At 43.7% G+C, this 22669-nt stretch overlaps 1 protein-coding gene across 4 annotated transcripts in view; it reads right to left on the bottom strand.

Annotated features, from left to right (window-relative positions):
* Positions 1-22669, bottom strand: part of PDE4D (phosphodiesterase 4D) — a 654671-nt gene that overhangs the window by 80511 nt on the left and 551491 nt on the right. For 3 of the 4 annotated variants that reach the window (XM_075066967.1, XM_075066968.1, XM_032796951.1), the window contains exon 6: positions 19950-20062. In XM_075066967.1, the coding sequence (XP_074923068.1) occupies positions 19950-20062 (113 nt within the window). Of the gene's footprint in view, positions 1-19949; positions 20063-20148; positions 21021-22669 lie in introns of those variants that run through there. The other variant, XM_032796974.2, reaches the window with a different exon arrangement.

A 22669-nucleotide genomic window follows, 5' to 3' on the forward strand; every position in this document is an offset into this window, starting at 1 on the left:
TATTAGTATCCTGGGGACCCAGCCTACCCCTTGATGCCATGGCTCATGAGAGCCATACATGGCAGCGTGGACAGTGGTCAGGAGCTGTTCCAACTACAGCTGAGCAAGTGCCGGATGGTGGTGAATGGCTTTGGCGTTTAAGGGTCGCTGGTGATCATTACTTACTCGCTCAGACCTCAGCCAAACTAATGTCCCGCTTGCTATTGCTGCTTGCTGTGTGCTCCACAATCTTTGTGAGACTAAGGGGAGACATTTATGGCTGGGTGAGGCTGAGGCAAATCACCTGGCCGCTGAGTACGAGCAGCCAGAGACCAGGGCGATTAGAAGAGACACCTGGAGGCGCTGCCATCAGAGAGCTTGAAACGAGTTTCAGCACGGCCAGGGTACGGTGTGACTCTGTTTTGCTTCCCCTTGATGAACCCTCCACACTTGATGGACTATTTCAGTGTAAGCAACCCACCCTCCCCCTTTCATTACAGGTGGCGAAGGAAATAAATTCTGTATCGTTAAAAATCATTTATTATTCATTAAAAGTAATTATGCATCTGTTAAAATCATGATTTTTCCTTACTAGATTTCCCTGTAAGCAACCACCCTCCCCTTTCGATGTATTCTGTATTACAAAGAACTATAAAAAAAGGCAGAGAAATTAGGAGGTGTCCCTGACTGCTGTGCTTTGGAAGAGGGGGAAGGGAAAGGCTACTAAGCACATTGCAGCGTAAATACAGCCTTTTCCTTGAATCTTGCAGGGGTGTGGAGGAGTAGGCGGTGCAGAAAGTCTCCCCATGCGTTCTTAACCGTTGGGTGAGGGAGATATGGGACGTTGGCTTGCAGGGAGGTTATACAGGGGCTGCAGTGGCACTCTTGCTACTTGTGCTGCTCTTCCTGAAGCTCCACCATGCGTTGGAGGATTTCAGTTTGAGAACGCAGCAGATCCAGCGTTGCTTCTCTCCAACGCGTGGTCTTCCTGCCTAGCCCTCTCAGATCGTTCCTGGCATCTTTCCTGTACTTTGCTACCAACATCCTTCATCATCTGTTTATCCCTCTCATTGCGTGTTACTTCAGTAATTTCTGTGAACATTTCATCTCGCGTCTTCTTCTTCCTCCGCCGTATCACAGCACGCCCTCGTGATGGCATAGGGACTTCAGAGAAATGTGCAGCTGCATGGGAAGGCAAACGAGGTGATAAGTATGTGGAAGATACCTTTTACAGAGCGAATGACAGTACTCTTCACATAGAACACTATCACCTACGGCACATGTGATTTCTATACAAGGTCGCATTTTGTATCGTTTAAATATTCAGTGTCTGTGTGACTGGTGTGGCACACACCACAGACGCAGGTACGGCCACCGTACGTCCACGCGACGATGGTAAGTGAGGCTTTAAAATTTGACTTCTCCGCCGTTCATATACACAGTGATCTATATGATGCCTTTGCTCCTATTGAGGAACTTGCAAAGCCCAAACCCCTCTTTCAACATCCACCAACAGCGCAGGCTCTTCGTATACATCGCTGCTAGTGATCACCCTACATCACCCCCCGCAGCGCGTTGCTGGTGTGCAGGGAAGAATCCTGCTTGCCAGACGCTGAAAACTCGTGCTATCCTTCCTCCATCCCCCCGCTTGGCCAGTAGCAAATCGCCATGTCTGCCCCCTATTTACATTCCTGATGTTCTACAGGTAACAATGGATGATATCTCTCTCCTGACAATAGCACCGCAGGGGCAGATCGTTTGTTTATGCAGTGCCTTCAGTGCATGCCTTCAATGCCTCATACATGTCTTGCACAAATGCATGGGGAAAAGTTACCTACTATGGGGGACCGGAGAAGGCTTCTTGGCCAGAAATGTTCTCATATAGCATAAGGTTTTTGGAGTTTCCTCACGATCGATTCATTGAGATTAATTTGGAGGATTTTCGCTCCATCCCAGACATGTTAATGAATTTTCCTTTAACAGTAATGGCTGCGACTGCAGCAAAAGCCCTTGGTGTCAATGCGATCTAAAAAACCGTCTGTTTTAATCCGTGTTTGCTACAGATGAAGGGAACTACCGGAGGTCGCTTCCATGGCTTCACTGTCTGGGCTTCTCGCTTGGGAGCGCAGGACTGTAATCTGGGTCTCAAAAAGATCCTGGCTGTTGGGTTACGGACTGCTGTGTGCTATCACCACGCTCATCTTTCATCCTCAAATTCGTCTCCATCTTCCTCGGCTACATCCTCAGAACACTTGATTTCAATCCCAAAGTTGAAATCCACGGACAGTGGGGCACTGGTAGCGCTGAACCCCAAAATATGTATTTCAGCACTAGAAGCTTCGGCTCAGAGCCTGTATCTCCCCTCTGCTCAACTCACTTTCGTCGGCATGAAGGAGTCTCTGCTGTGCCTTTACAGCCATAGACTTTGAAATTCTTTCAAAATTTTTCATTTCGTCTTTGGAACGCAGTTGCTGTGAGCACTGAGTCTCACCCAGATAGCGATCAGATCCAGAACCTCCTGTGTGTCCAAGCGGCGTCTTCTTCGATTATCAGGAACTGCATTTGACGAGTGAAATGAGCTCTGTGTGGTCACCTGTGTGTGTGTGACCCTCACGTGGACAATCAGGAAATGGATTCAAAAGTTCGCGGGGATTCAGGCTTTTTCCTGTTTACTGGCCGTGCATCACAGTTTAGTGTCCGATGCTATCATGAGTGCCCTGTGACAATGTTTCTGAAACCCAAATTGGAGTGGCTCACTTGGGGCAGAGTCAGTCGCTCCCTTTGTTTCTAAAAATTGAGTATGTCCTGCCTGGACTGTCATAGCCACGACTGCCTGCCTCCAAGTGCCCCCTCCACCCCCCGGTTTATGTCACAATAAGTCTATGTTTTCTTATTCTTATTCCCACCGGATGCAGACAGAAATGGGGGGTGGCGCCCTGCCACAGTACGCGGAAGGTTTGGAGAGAGTGAAGCAATGGTGATGGTTCTTGCCAGGGGAAACCGCCTGTTATCAGCACGGGAGCTTGCGCTCTTCTAATACACTTGACGTTTCTTCAGAGGAGTAGCCGTGTTGTCTGGATCTGTAAAGCAGCAGAGCATCCTGTAGCACTTTATAGAGTAACAGACATCTGGTTAGTCTATAAGGTGCCACGGATTCTCTGCTGCTTTGACTCTTCTTTCTATAGTCAGGACTGACTCTATTTAGACAGCATAGGGAGAGATTGATTCAGTTGGCAGTTGAGTCAATCCCAAGTTGCTTTTGCGTTGCGCCCCCGGCTGATTTTAGCAGGGCACTCATGTATAGCAGCAAGAGCAGTTTTAGAGAAGAAGAGATAACCGTCATGTCATTGCCAGTTCTCTGGCAGTTAGACGGTACAGAACAACTTTACCATTCTCGGCTATCATTGCAAAGCAATGAATGCTGGTGTGTATGCGCTCGTTGTTGTCCTTCCTCCACGGCATCTAGTACACAAATGGTGACGGGAAAAACAAAAAGCCGTGTTCTCTAGTGCTCGTGCTATCTTCTCCAGAATAAAATGTGCGAAAGGACTGTCTGCTGATGTTTTCCCGGAGCAAGGAATGACTGCGAACATTTACCCAGAAAACCCCCGCGACCCATTAAACATTAGCATCAGGGCCGGGGTCATGGAGGGACGTGAAGGTCCCGCTATCCCACAGTCCTCAGCAGTATAAATATATGCATTCTTGGCTTAGCGCCCTGTACTGTATAAACACGGTGTCGTTATGGTTCACGGAACAGCTATTCAGTTTCTTCCTTCCCCTCTAAATGAAGTTAAATAATCCTTGAGTACTTACTGTCACCTCTCTGTACTGAATGGTCTGATAGCAAATCTGCAGCACTGAAGAGCATTAGAGCTTTGCACGCCAGTATCATAACAATGAAGTGATCTGAGGTGTGATTATTGCTACTTGAAATCTGCTCCTCCCTTCCTGGTGGTAGTAGTTATCTGTCAAGCAGAAACGTTACCATCTCGCCTCTTTTTGTTACATCTACCATGAAATGGGACGAATGATAATACCCTGTGTAAATTTGAAAGGAAAATGGGTTAACTCACTTGGGACTGTCATCCTGCCCTTTACGGTTAATAAAATAGAGTCTCTAGACAAAGAATAGGATACGTGTATTAAAATCAGTGTAGCACAGGGCAGCTGCTCTGTGTCAGTATTCACAGAGGGAGCCGCTGCAAGTACGCAACCATTGCTTCCCACCTACCTGGGCTACCCACAGCAGTGCCCCCCACCCATTGTTGGCATGATATTATGAAGAATGCATGAATAAGAATCACAGAGTAGTTACTGAGATCAAATTGAGCATGGGCTATGACAGTCCATGCAGTATATCTTTTCTTTACGCAAAGAGAGGAAGGGGTCTGATGAAGCTCAGCCCCAAGTGATAAGATGAATCTACCTATCTCGTCTCTATCTGTCAGAAAAAGGGAAGTCATTCCTATTTTCACCCCGGAGCCGCCGAACTATACAAACTCACTGGGCGGCTTGTTACCCCTGGGGAGGGGCAGAGGAGCGGATACTGCTCTTCAACCGCAGCGCTCGCGTCTCAGCAGCATTCAGTACAAGAGGGTGACATTTACAGTATTCAAGGAATTATTATTTCACTTTTTTTACCGTGCTGGAGGGCGGGAAAAAACTGACGAGCTGTTCTGTGAACCACGCAAGACACCGTGTATTACGCTGCAGACATTGGGCGCGCAGCCAAAAATGCAAAATAGTTTTCAGAGACCGCTGTGGAGACTGGTAGCTGTAGTCCTTCATTACCCCTCCCTCCCTCCTATGACCATACGTTTGAGTGTCTGGCTTCCCGTTACTGTTGTCACACACACGCTGTGTATCCTGTATTATTTTTCAAAGGCTTTGCTTTCTCTGTTCTTTAACGGAGCTCTGATAAAAGAGTTTGTCTCACCATACAGCGATGACATCTGCTATCTTCCCGTAAGGTTCAATGCAGGAGATACTTTTGCATTTGAACTGCATCGCCACCCGTGGTGATCAGCTGGACACGTGAAGCAGGAAATGTCACTGTAAAGCTTCGGGGATTTCCCTGTTACCGGCACTCGCATCCGAGTTCGGATTGCGGACCAGAGCGGTCAGTGGGTGCACTGTCCTGCTAGAATATAGGCAAGTGTACAGAGATCCAGTGTATCAGAGACACAGGGCTCCGTGTCAGTATTCACAGGGGTTGCCTCCTGCAAGAAGCGCACCCGTGCTTTCCTCCTCCTCAACCTTCCTGGGCTACCGTGTCAGTGCCCCTCCCCGTTGTGTTCTGAAGTATTAAGGGAATACCAGAATAAGAAACAGAGATTGTTAGTGAGAGAAAATGATGTCGGGGGAGGCACTTGGAGGCAGCCTCCCGGGGCTATGACAGTCCAGGCAGAATGGACTCTATTTTTAGACACACATAAGGGAGGAATTGACTCATTGCCAGCGAGTCAATCCCAAATGTGATTGTCAAAAATTTTCAGCCCCAAGTTTCAATGATTAAAGCTTGTTATTAGCCGTTCTTCCTATCTACTGCAACGTAGCAATGTTGCCTCTAATGTTGAGAAATTGGGCAATTCTCCTGGATGGTGGGCAGTTCCTGCGCACCATCTACACCAGAGAGGAGGAGATGGAGAGGAGCGGATACTGCTCTTCTGCTGTAGCGTCCGTCTAACCAGCAGCATTCAGTACACATAGGGTGACATAGAAAGTAGTCAAGGAATGATTTCTACCTTTTTTTCAGTTGTGAGGGGGGGGAAGAAACTGAGAGCTGTTCCCTGAACCACGCCAACACTGTGTTTGACCCTACAGACATTGGGAGCTCTGCATAATGGCAAATAATTTCAGAGACTGCTGGGACTTGGAGGGATAGCTGGAGTCCTCAGTACCCCGTCCCTCCTTCATGAGCGTCCATTTCCCGTTACGCTTGTCACCAGGCTGTATCCTGCAGTTTTTTATTCAAACGCTTTGGCATTTTGGTTCTGTAACGGAGCTGGATACAACAGATTTGTCCCCCATACAGCGATCAGACCTAGTATCTCCGTCGGGTCCATGTTTTGAGCTCTTTTGGATTGGAACTGCATCGCCGCCGTGCTGATGCCAGAGCTCACGCTGGACAAGCAGGAAATGTAATTCAAAAGTTCGGTGGGCTTTTCCTGTTACCTGCCCGCTGCATCCGAGTTCAGATTGCTGTCCAGAGCGGTCAGTGCGCACTCGGGGATGCCGCCCGGAGGCCAATAACGTCGATTTCCGTCCACACGAACCCTAATCCGATTATCACTATCGAATTTAGCGCTACTCCTCTCATTTGGAGGAGTTCCGAAATCGATTTAAGGAGCGCGAACCATGGACATAAGCAATCGATTTTTTGATCGCACTGTGGACGCGCAAAACCGATTTTATAACATCGGTTTTGTAATATCGGTTTAAACTACTTCGAAATAATCGTGCAGTGTAGACGTACCCTAACACACACAAATGAGAGTCAGGAGAACTGCATTCTATTTCTGGTCTGCCTATGACGTGTAACTTTGCACTTTGTGCCTCAGTTTCCCAACCGGTAAACTGGGGATAATATTGGTTTAACAGGGGGCATTGTCTGTAAATCCATTTGGGTTCCTTGAATATTATGCATTGTGGAAGTAAAATCCATTATTATAGAGAAACATCATCCATCCTCTATTTCACAGGATCTGTATTACAGAAAGATGAAAGAAAAGAAGCATTTGATAATAAGAGCTGAAATATGAAAAGACACTGCAACTTTTGAGTTGTTCCAGAGGTCAAACAATTTCTGATATTGCAGTCTTGTGTAATATATTCAAGATTATTTTAAATAAATTCATTAACCACTCAAGCTTAACTTGGTAGGAATTAGAAGCTGACCTGTGAACAGTACAGATGGACTACTAGAATGCAAAACTGGTTTTTTAGTCTGATTTTTGAACTACCCTCTAATTATGATAAAAGATTGAAGCAGTACTATGAATCTCTTTTTTTTTTGTTTTTTTTTTTTAAATAACAAACAAGCTAGCATTCTCGTCTCCTGCCATCACAAAGGAGTGGCTCAGTTTTATGAACATTGCTCTTTTATTCAAAAACAGAAAAACAGAAAAAGTAATTTGTCTGGCTGACCACTCATCAGTGGTTTACTACTTAATTAACAGAAAACATAAAACTGTTTGAATAGTATTTTAGGAAATCTTGTAAATAGGCACTATGAACTAGTTTGGTCCACTGGTCTCTGAGATTATGACCTTGTCTATGCTGGCAATTCGCCCCAGTCCCACTATAGGTAGGCAAAGCTGATAAAAACCACAATTTGCACCAGTGCAGCTCACCACAGTTTCAAACAGGGATAAGCAGCACCAGTGCACATCATGGGTTAACTTGCCAGCACTAGAGGTTTGCAGTTATACTGGTGGCAGGCCACCAATGACTGTAACTGGCATAAATCTTTGGTGGAGACATGTCCTTGGTAAAAGTAAAACCTAGCCATGGTAAATCCATCTCAAAGCTGGAAACAGGTTAGAGAGAGAAAAGTCTCTTAAATATATAGTGTTTTAGTAAAGGATTACAAAGCAAAATATGAAACAACATAACCAAGTAAGCAAAACTGCTTCTGATTTCTCTGTCATATTGCAACTGCACTGATATTTCAGTGGATATCATATTCACTGCATTAAAAGTTATTTAGGCAAGGAAATGCCTATAGTTGAAAATGCAAAACAAACAAAACAGGAGAAAGAACTTTCCTCCATCTTTGAAGTGCTTCAAGTCTTATGACCTAACCATCACTACTTCAGTACACAGCATAATATCCAGGAGATTCTGGTGGATCTTTAAGGCAGAATTTAGAACCAAGTTACTAGAAGCCTTTATGAGTAACTGCAAAACTGTTATTAACAAGGTGAGCAATTATGAAGTACTCATTTACATACAATCCATTTCTAAGTAATATCCTTGCAATACTCAATATTATTTTCTTAGGAAAGATATTAAGGTTTTTTTGAGTATGCTCTAAAAAGTAGCACCTACATTTATATTTTATTTCCAATAAAACATTTTTTTAAAATTGTCAAAGAAATATTTCATATTCAAATATATATGATGGATGAAAACAAGGCTCATTTACCCACATCATGCCCTAAACTATTTTCACTGAGTATTACTTCATAATATTTTCTATTTTTGCTACATTGTTCTGTGTCATTATACTTGAAGGAAAGAATCTTTGATACCTGTGCAAAAGTAAAGAGGCTATGAAAAGGGGTGATTGTACGTCAGTGTGCAGGGACTGGGAACATTGCTACATTGAGGCGTATGGAGGAAGTTGTCAGAGCCCCGGAAGATGACACACTGATAAAATCACCTCTACTGGGTTGAGACTGCATAAGTGGGAAGAGATATTCCATCTCCTAAGGCACTGCTTAGGGTAGCTAAAAAGGGGCATTGTCACAGGGTTTTTGGGGAACTCAAAGGAGATCTAAACTCTCTTACTGATTGGGATAGGAAGAAACTGTAGGTCTAAGCTTAGGCAAGCAGGCAGACAGAGTTCCAAGTTCTAGGTACTAGCTCCATGTATTAGGTTGTCTGCTCAAATTCACACTTATGGGACAGACTCCTAGTGCTTTCTGCTGCAGCTGGTTGGGGCAGCAGGAAGGAGCTAAGTTGTGTAGAGCTGACAGCTGCCTGTAAAGAGCCACACAGATAGTGAGGAAGTGCTTTCCTCTGAGTGCGGCTTGCTCACTGCTTGGAGTTGTCATTTTGTCCAAGGCATGGAACTCTATGCTCCTTTCATCTAGCATGAAGCGGAGAGATGGCAGTGCAAAGCCCAATCCCTACCCCAGCCAAGGCCCTACCTAGGAGATGAGCAGCAGATCTGCTAGGCAGGTTTAAAACAAACAGAAGGAAGTATTTTTTCACACAATGCACAGTCAACCTCTGGAACTCCTTGCCAGAGTATGTTGTGAAGGCCAAGACTATAACAGGATTAAAAAAAAAAACCAGATAAATTCATGGAGGATAGGTCCATCAATGGCTAATAGCCAGCATGGACAGGGACGGTGCCCCTAGCCTCTGTTTGCCAGAAGCTGGGAATGGGTGACAGGGGATGGATCCCTTGATGATTACCTGTTCCGTTCATTCCCTCTGGGGCACCTGGCTCTGGCCACTCTCGGAAGACAGGATACTGGGCTAGATGGACCTTTGGTCTGACCTCATATGGCTGTTCTTATGGCTGTTCAGGGGAAAGCATTTTCCTAACTCCCCAGACGGACCTTGACAAGCTGTTGCCCGACCTCAGTGTCCCTGATCTCTCACGCACTCATCACTCACCACACCAGTACTACAGCACAGGGATTCCTTGTCACCCAAAGCTGGCCCACTAGAGGAAACACAGGCTGCTCTCACTCACCTGCAAAGAGTCAAAGGGTATGTCTACACTGCACGATTATTTCGAATTAGCTTAAACCAATATTACAAAACAGATCTAATAAAATCGGTTTAGCGCGTCCACAGTGGGATCACGAAATCGATTGTTTGCGTCCATGGTCCAAAGCTACCATCGATTTCAGGAGCGGTGCACTGTGGGTAGCTGTTCCTCAGCTATCCCATAGTTCCCACTTCCGGGTTGAGAGCACAGTGCCTGATGGGGCAGAAAACATTGCCCCGGGTGGTGCTGGGTACAGCCTCACCCCTCCCTTTGTGAAGGCAGCAGACAACCCTTTGGCGCCTTTTTCCCGGAGTGCATTGAGCAAACGCCATAGCACAGCAATCATGGACCCTGAGATCACAAACGGTATCCTGACCGTTGTCAACACCTCGCGTACTCTCTGCCAGCAGCATTCAGTACACAGAGGGTGACATTTACAGTACTCAAGGAATTATTTATTTTACTTCTCTTTCACGTGCTGGGGGGGGGGAAGAGACTGACGAGCTGTTCCGTGAACCACGCAAGACACCGTGTATTAAGCTACGGACATTGGGCGCTCAGCCAAGAATGCAAATAGTTTTCAGAGACTGCTGTGGAGACTGGTAGCTGTAGTCCTCATTACCCCCTCCCTCCCTCCATGAGCATCCGTTTGAGTCTCTGGCTTCCCGTTACGGTTGTCACGCACCGCTGTGTATCCTGGAGTTTATTTTTCAAACGCTTTGGCATTTCCTGTTCTTTAACGGAGCTCTGATAAAACAGATTTGTCTCACCATACAGCGATCAGATCTAGTATCTCCCGTAAGGTTCAATGCAGGAGCTACTTTTGCATTTGAACTGCATCGCCACCCGTGCTGATCAGAGCTGGACACGTGAAAGCAGGAAATGTCATTCTAAAGGTCTCGGGGCTTTTCCTGTTTACCGGCACTCCGCATCCGAGTTCGGATTGCGGACCAGAGCGGTCAGTGGTGCACTGTGGGATACCTCTAGGAGGCCAATAATGTCAATTTCCGTCCACACGAACCCTAATCCGAGTTATCACTTTCGAATTTAGTGCTACTCCTCTCGTCTGGGAGGAGTTCCGAAATCGATTTAAGGAGCCGTTTAACTCGATATTAATGACGATGTTGTGTGAACGGGTACAGCGTTAAATCGGTATATCGGCCATTAAACCGATTTAAAGTCGCAGTGTAGACCTGGCCCCAGTCTAGCAGCTGAGACCCTGCCTATCTCTTTTCAAATACATAATCTCACTCACTGCATGTTTGTTTTTTCTCTTGACTCAACAACAGCCCAAAATCTCAGACCCACTTTCAACACTCTTTGCAGATTTGCTCCTTACAAGGACAGGGTATCCAGCTAACTTTTCTCACTTGGAGGCAGCAAGACTTTTCCTTCTAGGATGAATGGTGGGTGTGAAGTCCCCTGCATAGCTACTCTTGCCATTTCTGTGTCTGTGTGAAGACACTGCAGTGCTTAAATGGCAAAGAGGGCCTTGTAGGAGTCCTCTGTATTATGGTAAATTTCACCCGTGACCCCTGCTCCTGCAAGTCTTTTCACAGTGCATACTAGGAAGTGCCTTACCTACACTCATCACTGTGCTTATCTTAGCGTAAGTCTGTTGTGCTCCAGCAGAAGTGTGGCCAGACTTACATGGGAGCAAGTAAGGTTAAGTACTAAGCATACTGACCTAACACAGAGGTCTCAGGACTTTTGTATACCCGCTCCAAAGCATAAAAAAGGAGCAGAAAGTGAGGAAAGGGCTTGTTTGAGGAGATTTGGGTTTAAGTCAGGGGTGGGCAAACTATGGCCCGCGGGTTGGATCCAGTCCGCCAGCCATTTAAAGGCGGGAGCAGGGTCAGGGGCTGCTCCACGCAGCTCCCGGAAGCAGCTGTATGGCCCCACACCGGCGCTCCAGCTGGGGCGCAGGGCTGGAGGGTGATCCACACGGCTCACAGAAGCCATCGCATGCCCCCCCTTCGGTGCGCCAGACAGGAAGCAGGGTCAGGGGCTGCTCCATGCGGCTCCCAAAAGCAGTGCCATGGCCTACCTCCAGCTCCTACATGCTCTGCTCCAATGGCTCCCTCTGGCGTGCCAATGGGAGCTGCAAGGGCGGTGCCTGTGGACAGGGCAGCATGAAGAGTTGCCTCGCCACACCTCCACATAGGAACTGGAGAAGGAACATGCTGCTATTTCCAGGAGCCGCCTGAGGTAAGTGCCACCCGGAGCCTGCATCCCTTAGCCTCCCCACGTGCTCCAATCCCCTGCCCCAGCTCCGATCTCCCTCCCGCCCTCCAAACCCCTTGATCTCAGCCTGGAGCACCCTCCTTCTCCCCAAACCCCTCATCCCCATCCCCACCCCAGAGCCGTACCCCCAACCAGAGCCCTCAAACCGCTCCCCCGCATCCCACTCTCCCGCCCCAATCCAGAGCCCCCTCCCACACCCTGAACTCCTCATTTCTGGCCCCATCCCAGAGCCTACACCCTCAACCAGGGCCCTCACCCCCTCCCGCACCCCAATCCCAATTTTGTGAGCATTCATGGCCCACCATACAATTTCTATTCCCAGATGTGGCCCTCGGGCCAAAAAGTTTGCCAACCCCTGGTTGAAGTACAATTCTTCCGGCATGCAAATTGGGTGCTTAGCTACACATTCATCTTCTCCTTTACTCTTGCTATGAAGCAAGGCTAAACATGGTGACCCTGTAGAAATCCTCTCATCAGTGCAAGGTCGGCCTCCCTCCATTCCCTCTCTAGTTCATCACTTTTTAGATCCTACATATACAGATAACATCCCACACCTGTGCTGTACAAAATGAAACCCTCAATGAATAAATACTTCCTGATGCTACACTCAATGAAGTTTTTGCATGAGAACAGCTACATCTTATTCATTTCTAATTCTTGTCAGAATTGGCATGCATACTCAAGTAAGGAGCTAACCACATCCTTGGATTTTCCTAGAAAGATCAGGAACATCAAGAGCCAATTAAACTATCATGTCAACTAGCCAAGTGTAATGGCATTGCCAGACATTATATAAGAATGCTGTCATGCAATAAGCTGCAGAAATTTTTGGAACCGATTATCAGCTGCCTTTATCGCTGAACAGCAGAACAGAGGACCTACCAGTTTTGCAACAAAATTGAGTCGTGATATTAGCAAATTCCTTTTCCACTATTTTATTTCCAGCACATATTTTATTATATGTAATAGCTGAAACCTAAGAGAGTGACTGATAAAGAAATCCTCTTAAATTGGATATGACAGCATTAGCCTTTTTCTCTAATTGGAAACAGGTCACTCTAATCTATGACCATGACATAAGAAGATACTATTTTACTTTGGCTGATCTTACAAAGTTGGTAAAAAATACTATAAAATATAAAGCTTCTATACATGGAATATCATTCCTGAAGACAAGATGCTGGTCATGTAACAAACTATGTCAAGGTAACCAGAAGTGATTCAAAAGGACAAGACTAAAAAGTAGTCAGTCTGTTAACAGAAACTGACTTCTCAATGGTGATTCATTCTTTCATACCATAACATTAGCCACTTCCTTTATTCCTAATAAGATGCACTGTATCCATTTAGATGACCATCACTATATTATCTGAGTGCCTCCCAGAGGATAGAGCAAAGATGCTAATGAGTTCATACAATAATGAAAATAAAATCCAGTAAGGAAAACAATTTTGGTTTCACGTGACTCAGTGGTTGTTCCAAACAGTCATTTTAATTCTAATTCTTAACAAAATATTTGGAACTTATATACTGCTTTACATTTTCAAACCACTATACAGATATTAAACTAATGCACACTTCTCTGATAGGTAGGTAGGTAAGTACTGTTTTCCTAATTTATGGAGAAACTGAGGCAGAAAAGGCTTGCCTGAGGGTAAAAAGATAGTCTTTGGCACAGCAGGTGTAAGAACTTAGGAATTCCTGGCTCCCAGTCCTAAGATCAAACCACTAAAAAAATACATAAATATATGGCAAAATAAAGTGAAAGGAACATCACCAACTTGTAAATCACACTAGCATCCAAATACCTTTTTCCCCACTCCTTTTACAAGTAACATCTACGAGTACTGTGATGGGGAAAAGAAAAAAGAGGGTGAAAAATACTTCTCTTTTTTAGTTCCAATTTGTTTACTTTGTGCATTTGGCAGTATTTGCTGCGTAGTTAATTAGTTAGTTTCACTCCTTCCCCCATGCTAGTCAGTTTCCAGTGTTATTTGTACAAGTCTTTCACACAGCAGTAAAGGAGAAGAAAAATACTTTTCTCAATAGGGAAATGTGATTATTAAATAACAAAAATTGGCAGGGAACCTCAGTGCCAGGTGTAGAAAACTCATTATTTTAAATCAACTAGATTTCAAGTTGACTGTTTTTCCTTTAAGTCTCATTCTTGTTATCCTTAATGTTTACAATTAAGAAATTTAAATTGTGTATAAAATGTAATTCACTGTAATGAAATGTTCAAACTAATTCCTGTTCTCTTTATTTTTGTTCAAATCCTTTTTCAGCGGGTGGTGGTATGGTCAGAATTTTCAGCTGAGTACAGGGCATGGATGGCCATTACAGGACTATGAAATGTATTCTTTCAGTGACTGAATATGGCCACAAACATCTGTATTGGTGCTCACAGTAAAGTAGTCTTTGAGTCTGAGAGATAGTTAGATGCATTGCTGCTTTGGGAATCTGCATTTTATTTTTACTCAACAACTCAGAGGAACTTTTGCATAGTCACTTGATAAATACCCGCATAAACACATAACCTGCCATACGCATTTGACAATTACAACTTTATTTGACGTATCAAAAAAGTAGATGTTTTGTGTGGTAAAACTAAATAAAACATAAATTTTTCTAACTCTGATGTTTCGAGAAATTTCTTGGAGAGATAGTGCATTCACAGTAAACAAGTCTGGGACCACTAATCCAAGGTTACCAAGAATGTATCAACATACTGTAACTAACAGTGATACTCATTGACTTTTGTTCCCACCACTTTTGATGAATCACAAAGCTAGCAAAGAATGTTATCATTATCTGTGGTAAACTTCAACATGCACTGAAACGTTTCTGTGTTTAAATTCAGGTACAGAGACACACTAAAATAATATACTAGAGATTTTTGCAAAAGTCATAAATACAGAAGTGAAAACATGTTTGCATGTTAGTTTCATTATACGCACTCCTCTATATTTAACTCATCTACAAATTAGTACAGTCCTGTGGAAAATGTTTGCTAGATCTTTATTAGTAGCACCTCTGGACCTCTGTCAAGTTTCGGGGCCCATTGTGCTAGGTACTGCACAAGCACGCACACGCACATGCACATAGGTCCCTGCCCAGGAAAATTTACAATCTAAGACTTTTTTTAAAAGGATAAAGAGTAAACAATAATAAAAATAAAACACCACCACATATAATCTAGACATTTTTTAAAAAGATGATTTGCTTCCATGATTGTACCTAACTGTAAGTTAAGCATGCAAATCCCTGCTCAGCACCTACCTTAAAGTTAAGATTTTCAAAAGTGCACCGGCACTCATAGCGCTATCTGAAGATAGCTCTGCAAATTTGTGCATTTTTATTTAGGCATCTAAATATGCACCAGGGAGCCTAACTTTCAGCACCCAAGTTTGAAAATTGTTGGCCTAATATGAAAAGCCTCAGTTCTAGCAAACATTAAATGGAAAGGCACATCAACGAATGGGGTACCCAGTCGGCATGCCTTACCCACTATTGCCAATCCAAGGGCTCAAAAATCAGGAGTCTGGTCCCCAGAAATCATGAGATGATAAAAAAAATATTTCTTTTATTCTGCCTTCTGTTTTTTGAGCCTTTAGGGATTATGTTTTCAAGCTTTTCTCCACAACCATGTGGGCTAGACACATTCATTAAAAAAAAAAAAAAAGTAAGCTGAGATTATCTGGCACTCATGTGATTCCAGGGGCTGGGGACTTACGAAAAAACATCAAATAGTTCAAAATTCACAATAAATCATTAGAGTTGGCAACGTGTTTATTGACTACAGAAATAAATTCACTATTTGATTGGGATGTTCTTTTGAACTCTGATTTATTTATAGAACCATGCATATAGACCAGGGGTGAGAGTGTGTGCTGTTCCTCCACGAAACTACTTTTGGGCCTTCTCAATTCTGGCACTGTCAGGGAATGGCACAACCCCTAAATAACTTACGCATTCCAGGAAGCTGCTCTGAGTTATGGCAGCCCTGGCTGAACTGTCTACCAGGCAGCTCCAGGCTATAGATCTGCCCAGAATCACCACAGCTCTCTGGACTACACTCACTCCACTAGCATGCCCAGGCTCGCGATGGGGCCTGTGGAGCACCACCTATGGCTACCTTACATGGTGCCTGCACTGTGGAAATTCCCACCGAACCAGCTAAGGGCCTTTTACAGCCCTGTGCACTACCACAGTGGTGTGGTTCCTCAAGACACTCCCTCGTATTTATACTAACTCTGCTTTCCTGATCCATAGCCATGAGTTTGCGTGTCACTGATTACTATTTATGTGTACCAATACCATGCTCCAAACTGTATAAACACAGGACTCAATCCTGTACTGAGATCAGACAGAGGAGTCTTCTATGCTTGAGTAGAGACTTAATGAAGTCAGTTGAACTCAATAAGGGCTCAATCGTCCATGCTATCAGATCAAGATAGTAGCTGTACAGTAGACATGCTCCTTGGCCTAAGAAGTTTATAGTATAGTTCTGACACACACAAGGCACAGACTACCGTAACCTGATAGGCATTCTTACCTCTAATATAGCTGCTTTTGCACCACTGACATGAGTGAGTCCTTAGCTGGTGCAAAGACAGTATAGCCAGTTCCTATGCCACCCCACTATGTTCAAAAGACTCACACAAATAGGGGAAATTGACTGACAGCACAAGGGAAAGAGTAAAACTGAACTATGAAGAAAGTGCTGCCAAATCCAAAAAGTAAACAAATTGGAAATAAAAAAGAGAAGTATCTTTCCCGCACCATCTCTATTTTTTTTTCAATTACAGTGATCTTTTGACGTCACTTGTAAAAATGGTGGGCAAAGAACATTCAGATACTAGTGTGATTTATAAGTTGTTGGTTATCTTTCACTTTATTTTGCTATACACTTTTGTATTTTTCTAATGCTTAGATCCTAGTACTGCCGTCAGTCACTCCTGAGTTCTTATCCTTGTTGCACAAAAGGCTACCTGTTTACCCTCAGACTAGACTTCTCTGCCTTAGTTTTCCCTTGAATTAGGATAACAGTATCTATTTACATATCTACCAGGGATGTCGTGAGCATTAGTTAATGTTAGCATAATTATTTTAAAATGTAACATGCTGTATAAATACTAGATATTTTTACAAATAATTAGAATTAGAATGACTGTTCATAACAACTCCTGCGACATTTGAAATTGAAATCTTTTTCTTACTGATTTTTTCCCACTATTGTATGTGCTCACTGATTTATTATAATGATTCTTCACAAGATGACTAATAGCATTTGATTTGCTTTGGATTTAAGAAAAAAAGAACACTGAAAACATACACATAGATTTACAAAGACAAAAAAAAAAAAGATGTCATTTATGGCCTGCCAATCTTAATCCAACATAAAACTATCTGAGAGTGTTTCTGAATATTTTAGTGTGTTGTACTGCAACTAGCAACAGAGAGTTTCTGACATCTATATCCACAGTTGATGGATCAAGTAAACCTATTCAATATGTGACTGCAATATTAATTTCCAGTTCTGACGTAAGATATGGCATCATTCTGATTGACCTTCAGATTGGCTACAACAACTCAGCTTACTGTATATCTCGTAGCAAATGCCTTGCCTGCATGATCCGGTTTCTGAAGAAATGAGAGGACCTTTATGTGACACATTTTCCTCCTGATTTCAATAAGTACATATGAAGAAGGTTTATCCTGTTATCTCTGGCAAATCAGGAGTGCTTTAACCAATACAAACAGAAGGGGGGAAAGGGGTCAGGATAAGACTTGCAGTCGTGCAGGGTGAAGAAAGAAGCTCTAGATTTTCTCAGACAAAAGTGAATCAGAGTCTTTTATGTTTTCAGAAATAATGACCAGTCTTTTTAAAGTCAAGGTTATTAATATATTTGACTGAACAAGCAATTTTTATATTGATTTGTAACTGGTTAAATCTTATTTTTTTAAAAGTCTTGTCTCCTGGGTTCATAAAAGGCTCCATATCTTTCTTGGTTTGGGACTGGATTCAGTAAAATATAACTGGTTATTTCTTTTTTTAAATACTAGAGAGTTTCCCAGGTACTACTAAAGCGAGGGCCATATAAGTAGCATAAACAAGCAAGCTGATGGATCAACAGATTAGATAGACATCTTAAGCCTATAGAAGTCATCCAGTGTTAACTTGCTGTGGGGTAATTCATCCTAAAGTCGTTGGGCAAGTGTTTTTAAATGTATTTAATCAGATCTGTAAAAGGGTTTAATATTATAATTACAAATAACTGGATAATATTTATGTACATTTCCTTTTGCAAATTAATTATCTAAGCCTGCATTCTTTCCACACTATAAATATTCAATAACTTGGATTGAATTGGCAAGAAATGCAGGATCAGGCCCTAACTGAGGCACTGATCCTGCTCCCTTTTTAAATATGGGAGTTTTGCCACTGAATTCAATAGGAGCTGGAACAGACCCAGTATTTCTTGATTTACAGTAAAAAAATTAGAACCAGTTCTGAGGTGATGAATATTTGCAAGTAGGAGTTCAGTATCTCAGAATCAGATCCTGCTTGAATTGTTGCTAAACAATTTAGTACAAAACTGTTTTTAAAAGTTTGGGAAATGTTGAGCTTTACACCATTTCTCTTTTGTGCTTCTGTCTCTTGCTGTCAGTTTTACTTTCGAATCATAAAAGCAGTAGAAATAACCAGCTGACCAGAACCAGAGAGACTGCGGAGACAGGAGAAGTATAAACAGTCACTGAGAAATTCACTGGATATATTATGGCGCTAAAGCAGCATAAAAGTTAAAATGCTTAACATCTTATACACAGCCACAGAAGAGTATCCAGTTAAACAAAAGGCAATTGATGAAAACTAGTGACAAAGTTGGGAATGGCAGTCAAAACAAGAAAGCAGAAAAGGTAAAATAAAAGAGATTATATTAAGAAAGACTTTATTTGTTTTTCTTGATTTTCTGAAAAAAATTAAACTCTTTCAAAATAATAGAAGTTTATTAAAAGGTCAGTCAGCTCTTTGCACAGGCGGAATAGAGGAAAGAAGTGTACTTTATTTGTTACAATTAAACTCCCCTTTTTCTAGAATAATTACAAACGTGGAAAAAACATACACTTTCCAAAGTACCTTGTAGCAAGTTCTGCTTATTACAGATGTAAAATAAATTCTCAGTAACGTCAGGTAAAGCCCACTAAAATGAACACCATCAATATTAGCTGAATATTCAGTCTGCGGTCTTGAGGGCACAGAGGAAAGTAGGATGGTGAAATGGGCTATCTGGAAGGGTTATTCTCTGCAGAAAATTTGAAAATATATGCTCTTTTCCCTTCCAAACATGAGTAATAAACAATATTATGCCATATATTAACATCAATATTTACAGCTAAAATAGGGTCTGTACCACTTAAAAAACAATTGTATTGAATAGAGTGGTATCTTTATGATCACCTTTTCAGACGTTTACTCTCTGGCACAAGGTTGCTTACAACCTTGTACCTCTCCATGGTAGACAACTAACTTCTGATATTGAAATATACCATTTTCTTGGCTCACAACAGAATGTGTGTGGCAAGAATGAATAACAGAAAAGATTGTAATGGTCGGCAATCAACCATAATATCCCTTATTTTAAACTCAAACAGAAATGGAGAAATAGTTTAACTTCCAACACCTAATGTTCCATCACTTTCAAAATGTTCCTTGAAATTTACAGCCAAGGGAATCTGCACAAACTACAGGACCAATCTTTCAGATTCATATTTTAAGCCCAGTGCAACTATTTTCGTTTCTTAGTCCACTGCATCTTTTTTTAAAATAGTATTCAGAGAATTCCTCTTTAACAATATACCAAAGTTTCAAAACTATTTGTTTTCAGCATTCCTCCTCTATGCATGCACACACCCCATCAGAAACAGAACTTTGCACTAGGATCCTTGGTTGAGCCACTCATATGCAGTAATACTAGATGTCAGGGTCAACAAACCCATGAACATTTTAGTTAAGGATAACAGCTCCTTCATTTACAAACATTCGGGGTTTTGTTTTTTTTAATTACACAGCTTAATGCATGTTAAAAAGAAGCTCAGAGATGCATTAAAGTTTTTTTACTGGGAGTTGCATGGCTAAACTCCAGTGTGGCCAGGAGAACGGAACTCTGGATGTAGTCTGATGCATTTTGTACCTGGCTAAAAACTGTCTACTGGATTTCCAGCTTTGGTAGCAAGTGAGGAGAAATAGGGGGCAAGGGAGTCCGATGGGTCCTACCTTGTTCGAGGCCATTTCACTGACGGAGTGCCTGGTTTGCAGGGTCTCCAGCTGGTCCAGGCACCAGTCCAGCTCCTCCAGGGTCTCGCTGGCCAGTTTTTGGTAGGCCTCCTCTGCGAAGAGATAGGGAAAGGAGTACTCAGTTCTCAAGCGCTTCACAGGTCTAACAGCAAGCTCCAAAGGGTCCATCCTGCCATACCCAGCCATGCTCAGATGCCCAGTGCCCACACATGAGTGCTGCTCCTTCATATTGCTAACGCAGGGCACTGAGGGAGGGCAGGCTTCAGACTCCAGCTGGACCCACAAAGGAACTGTCTGGGTAACAGTCTCCAGCCTCCTTCTTTCCGCCTTAAAGTCAATGGTCGAAACCAAATTCTGCGGAGACACTCGGCAGGCTCGTTTGCTGTGGGCTCAGTCTCTCAAGCGGCCCCTAGACTGCATGATGCTGGTGGGAGGCAGCAGCGCCCGGTGCCCGTGGCTCGTCTCCTCTCTCCTCCGGGACGGCGGATGCAGGGCGCTTTGCCTTCCCCAGGCTGGAGACAGGCAGCGCCGCCTCGCCTCGCGTCCCCTCCCCCCGTGAAGGCTCCGAGCATAAATGAATCAGCGCGGCTGCTGCAGTGTGTGCGGCCACCACGTTTCCTGTGTTCCCAGCTCCTCCTCCCGCAGCGGCGAGAAGCAGAGTCCGGGGCTGCTGCTCTCAGGGAACCCCTCTCCCCTGCCCCTCCCCCCAGACCAGGGGTATTTTAAAGCCCCTCCGTGATGTTCCAGGTTTCCCTGTGTGGCATCCCAGGAGCAGCAGGCGAGCGAGAGCCCTGCTGCTGCTGCCCGCCAGCCGGAGTCGGGCAGCCGCGTGTTGTGTGTGTACGGAGGGGGGAGCGGCAGAAAACCCGGCGTGGAGCTTTCGTAGCCGTCTCCGCTGATCTCAGTTTACGGCTTAAGGAGCAAACACGTAGGGCCGGAGCCCTCTCGGCTTCTCCCCCACGTGTCACCGCCACCTGCCCTGGGCAAGAGCATAGCGTGCGCCACAAATCCCCCCCGCCGCCCTCCGGACCATGGGCGCTTATGTAACCCTGAGCAGGACGACACGCGGCTTCTCCACGGCCTGGGGAGATGCCGCGACAAGATTAAAGACTCGGAACTTTGAGGCTCTGGGTTCTGAGGCGGTAGCATGTCATGATGTCACTGCCCTCAGCAGGGTCTGAGCGCCACCACTCAGATGGCGGGGAGCTGGCTCTGGCCACAGCTCTCTGCCCATTTCTTCCCCAGCACAAGTTTGTCTCAATGGCACATTTCTTCACAGAATGATTAGCTGTCACATTTTGATGTCTGGACTCTAGGCCTGCTAGCCCCTCTGCCTCAGGTTCCCAGGGCTGGGGGCAATAATAGTTTCTTACCTAGCCCATAGGGATGTCCAGAATTAATCGATTAATAAAGCCCTCTGAAGATGTAATTCCAGGTACGGGCTAAGTATAATTATGTCTAGCCAAGGATGTAGCAGCAAAAGGATTTTTCAAATATTGCAATAATATTTACTCTAAACCAAACCCATATGTGTGCGTGCACACACATGTGTACAGTGCATCACATAATTTGCTTTGGGGGGCGGGGAGATAGGACTGCTGAAAGCTCTCCAAAAGTTTACCTTGGAAACTCAATATCAGGTTGGAAAGCTTTTTATCTTTTCTAAATTATTAAGATATTTGTCTTTTCTAACGTACTGTCATATTGCGGCATGCAGTTGTACAACTTGTAGAAGTGGACCCAGAAGAGGAACAAAAGGCCATGCACGCCTCCCACTCACAAAATGACCAATCACATGAGCGCCTGCATGCACTGATTGTGGGTAAGCTCACGATAATCACGAAAAAATAATTATAGTATTTCTAGGGTGAAGATGTCATCTGTAAAGCCTGTCTATGATTTCTCCTACAGCAGTTGCATTTTTCAACTGGCTAAACTGAGAGCAGTAGTATAGTGAGGTGCTCTGACTTGAGAACTGTGCACTTGGGAGCCTTGGTTAGGTACCCAAGTTTGAAAAGCTGGCATACTTGTTTCTGGAACCAGTGGCATAGGAATGCTATTTCAAGAAAGAGAAAAGGAAGCTCAATGAGTTTCCTCTTCCCTCCTAAAATCTCTTCATGAATTTGTCCCAGATGAAATTAAATGTAATCTTCAAAATGTCAACAAAAAACTTAAATAATATTAAACCATTCGGCACTGGCTAGTACCACAGTAGTTTAATGAGTTATTCTTTGACGTCTGGGAAACTGGGTTGATATCTTCTTAATATTACAAAGTACATGCCAAATGAGCTTGTGTTCCTTCAAAACTGTGCATGCTTATCTGTGTTTCAAAGCTACTACAGACTTTTGCATAATTCCCATTCTCATTTAGAACAACCTAGTACTAAAATAGCATAGGTAGAATTCTTTTAAGAAAACTACAATACCTGCTTTCCTTATGGCTAGTCTGTCACTTCAAAGAGCATTAACAAATATTCAGCAAAATCATCCCCACAAAACTGTAAAATGCCCTTCACATGTGATACTTACTATAAATGCTACCCAATGTAAAAATATCCCCTGGCATTTGTGTCATAAATAGATAGCTAAGGGTTAATGTTTCTTTTACCTGTAAAGGGTTAACAAAGGGAACCAAACACCTGACCAGAGGACCAATCAGGAAACCGGATTTTTCAAAGTGAGGGAGGGAACTTCTGG

Source organism: Chelonoidis abingdonii, chromosome 6 (assembly GCF_003597395.2).
Source record: "Chelonoidis abingdonii isolate Lonesome George chromosome 6, CheloAbing_2.0, whole genome shotgun sequence".
Taxonomy (NCBI): domain Eukaryota; kingdom Metazoa; phylum Chordata; order Testudines; family Testudinidae; genus Chelonoidis; species Chelonoidis abingdonii.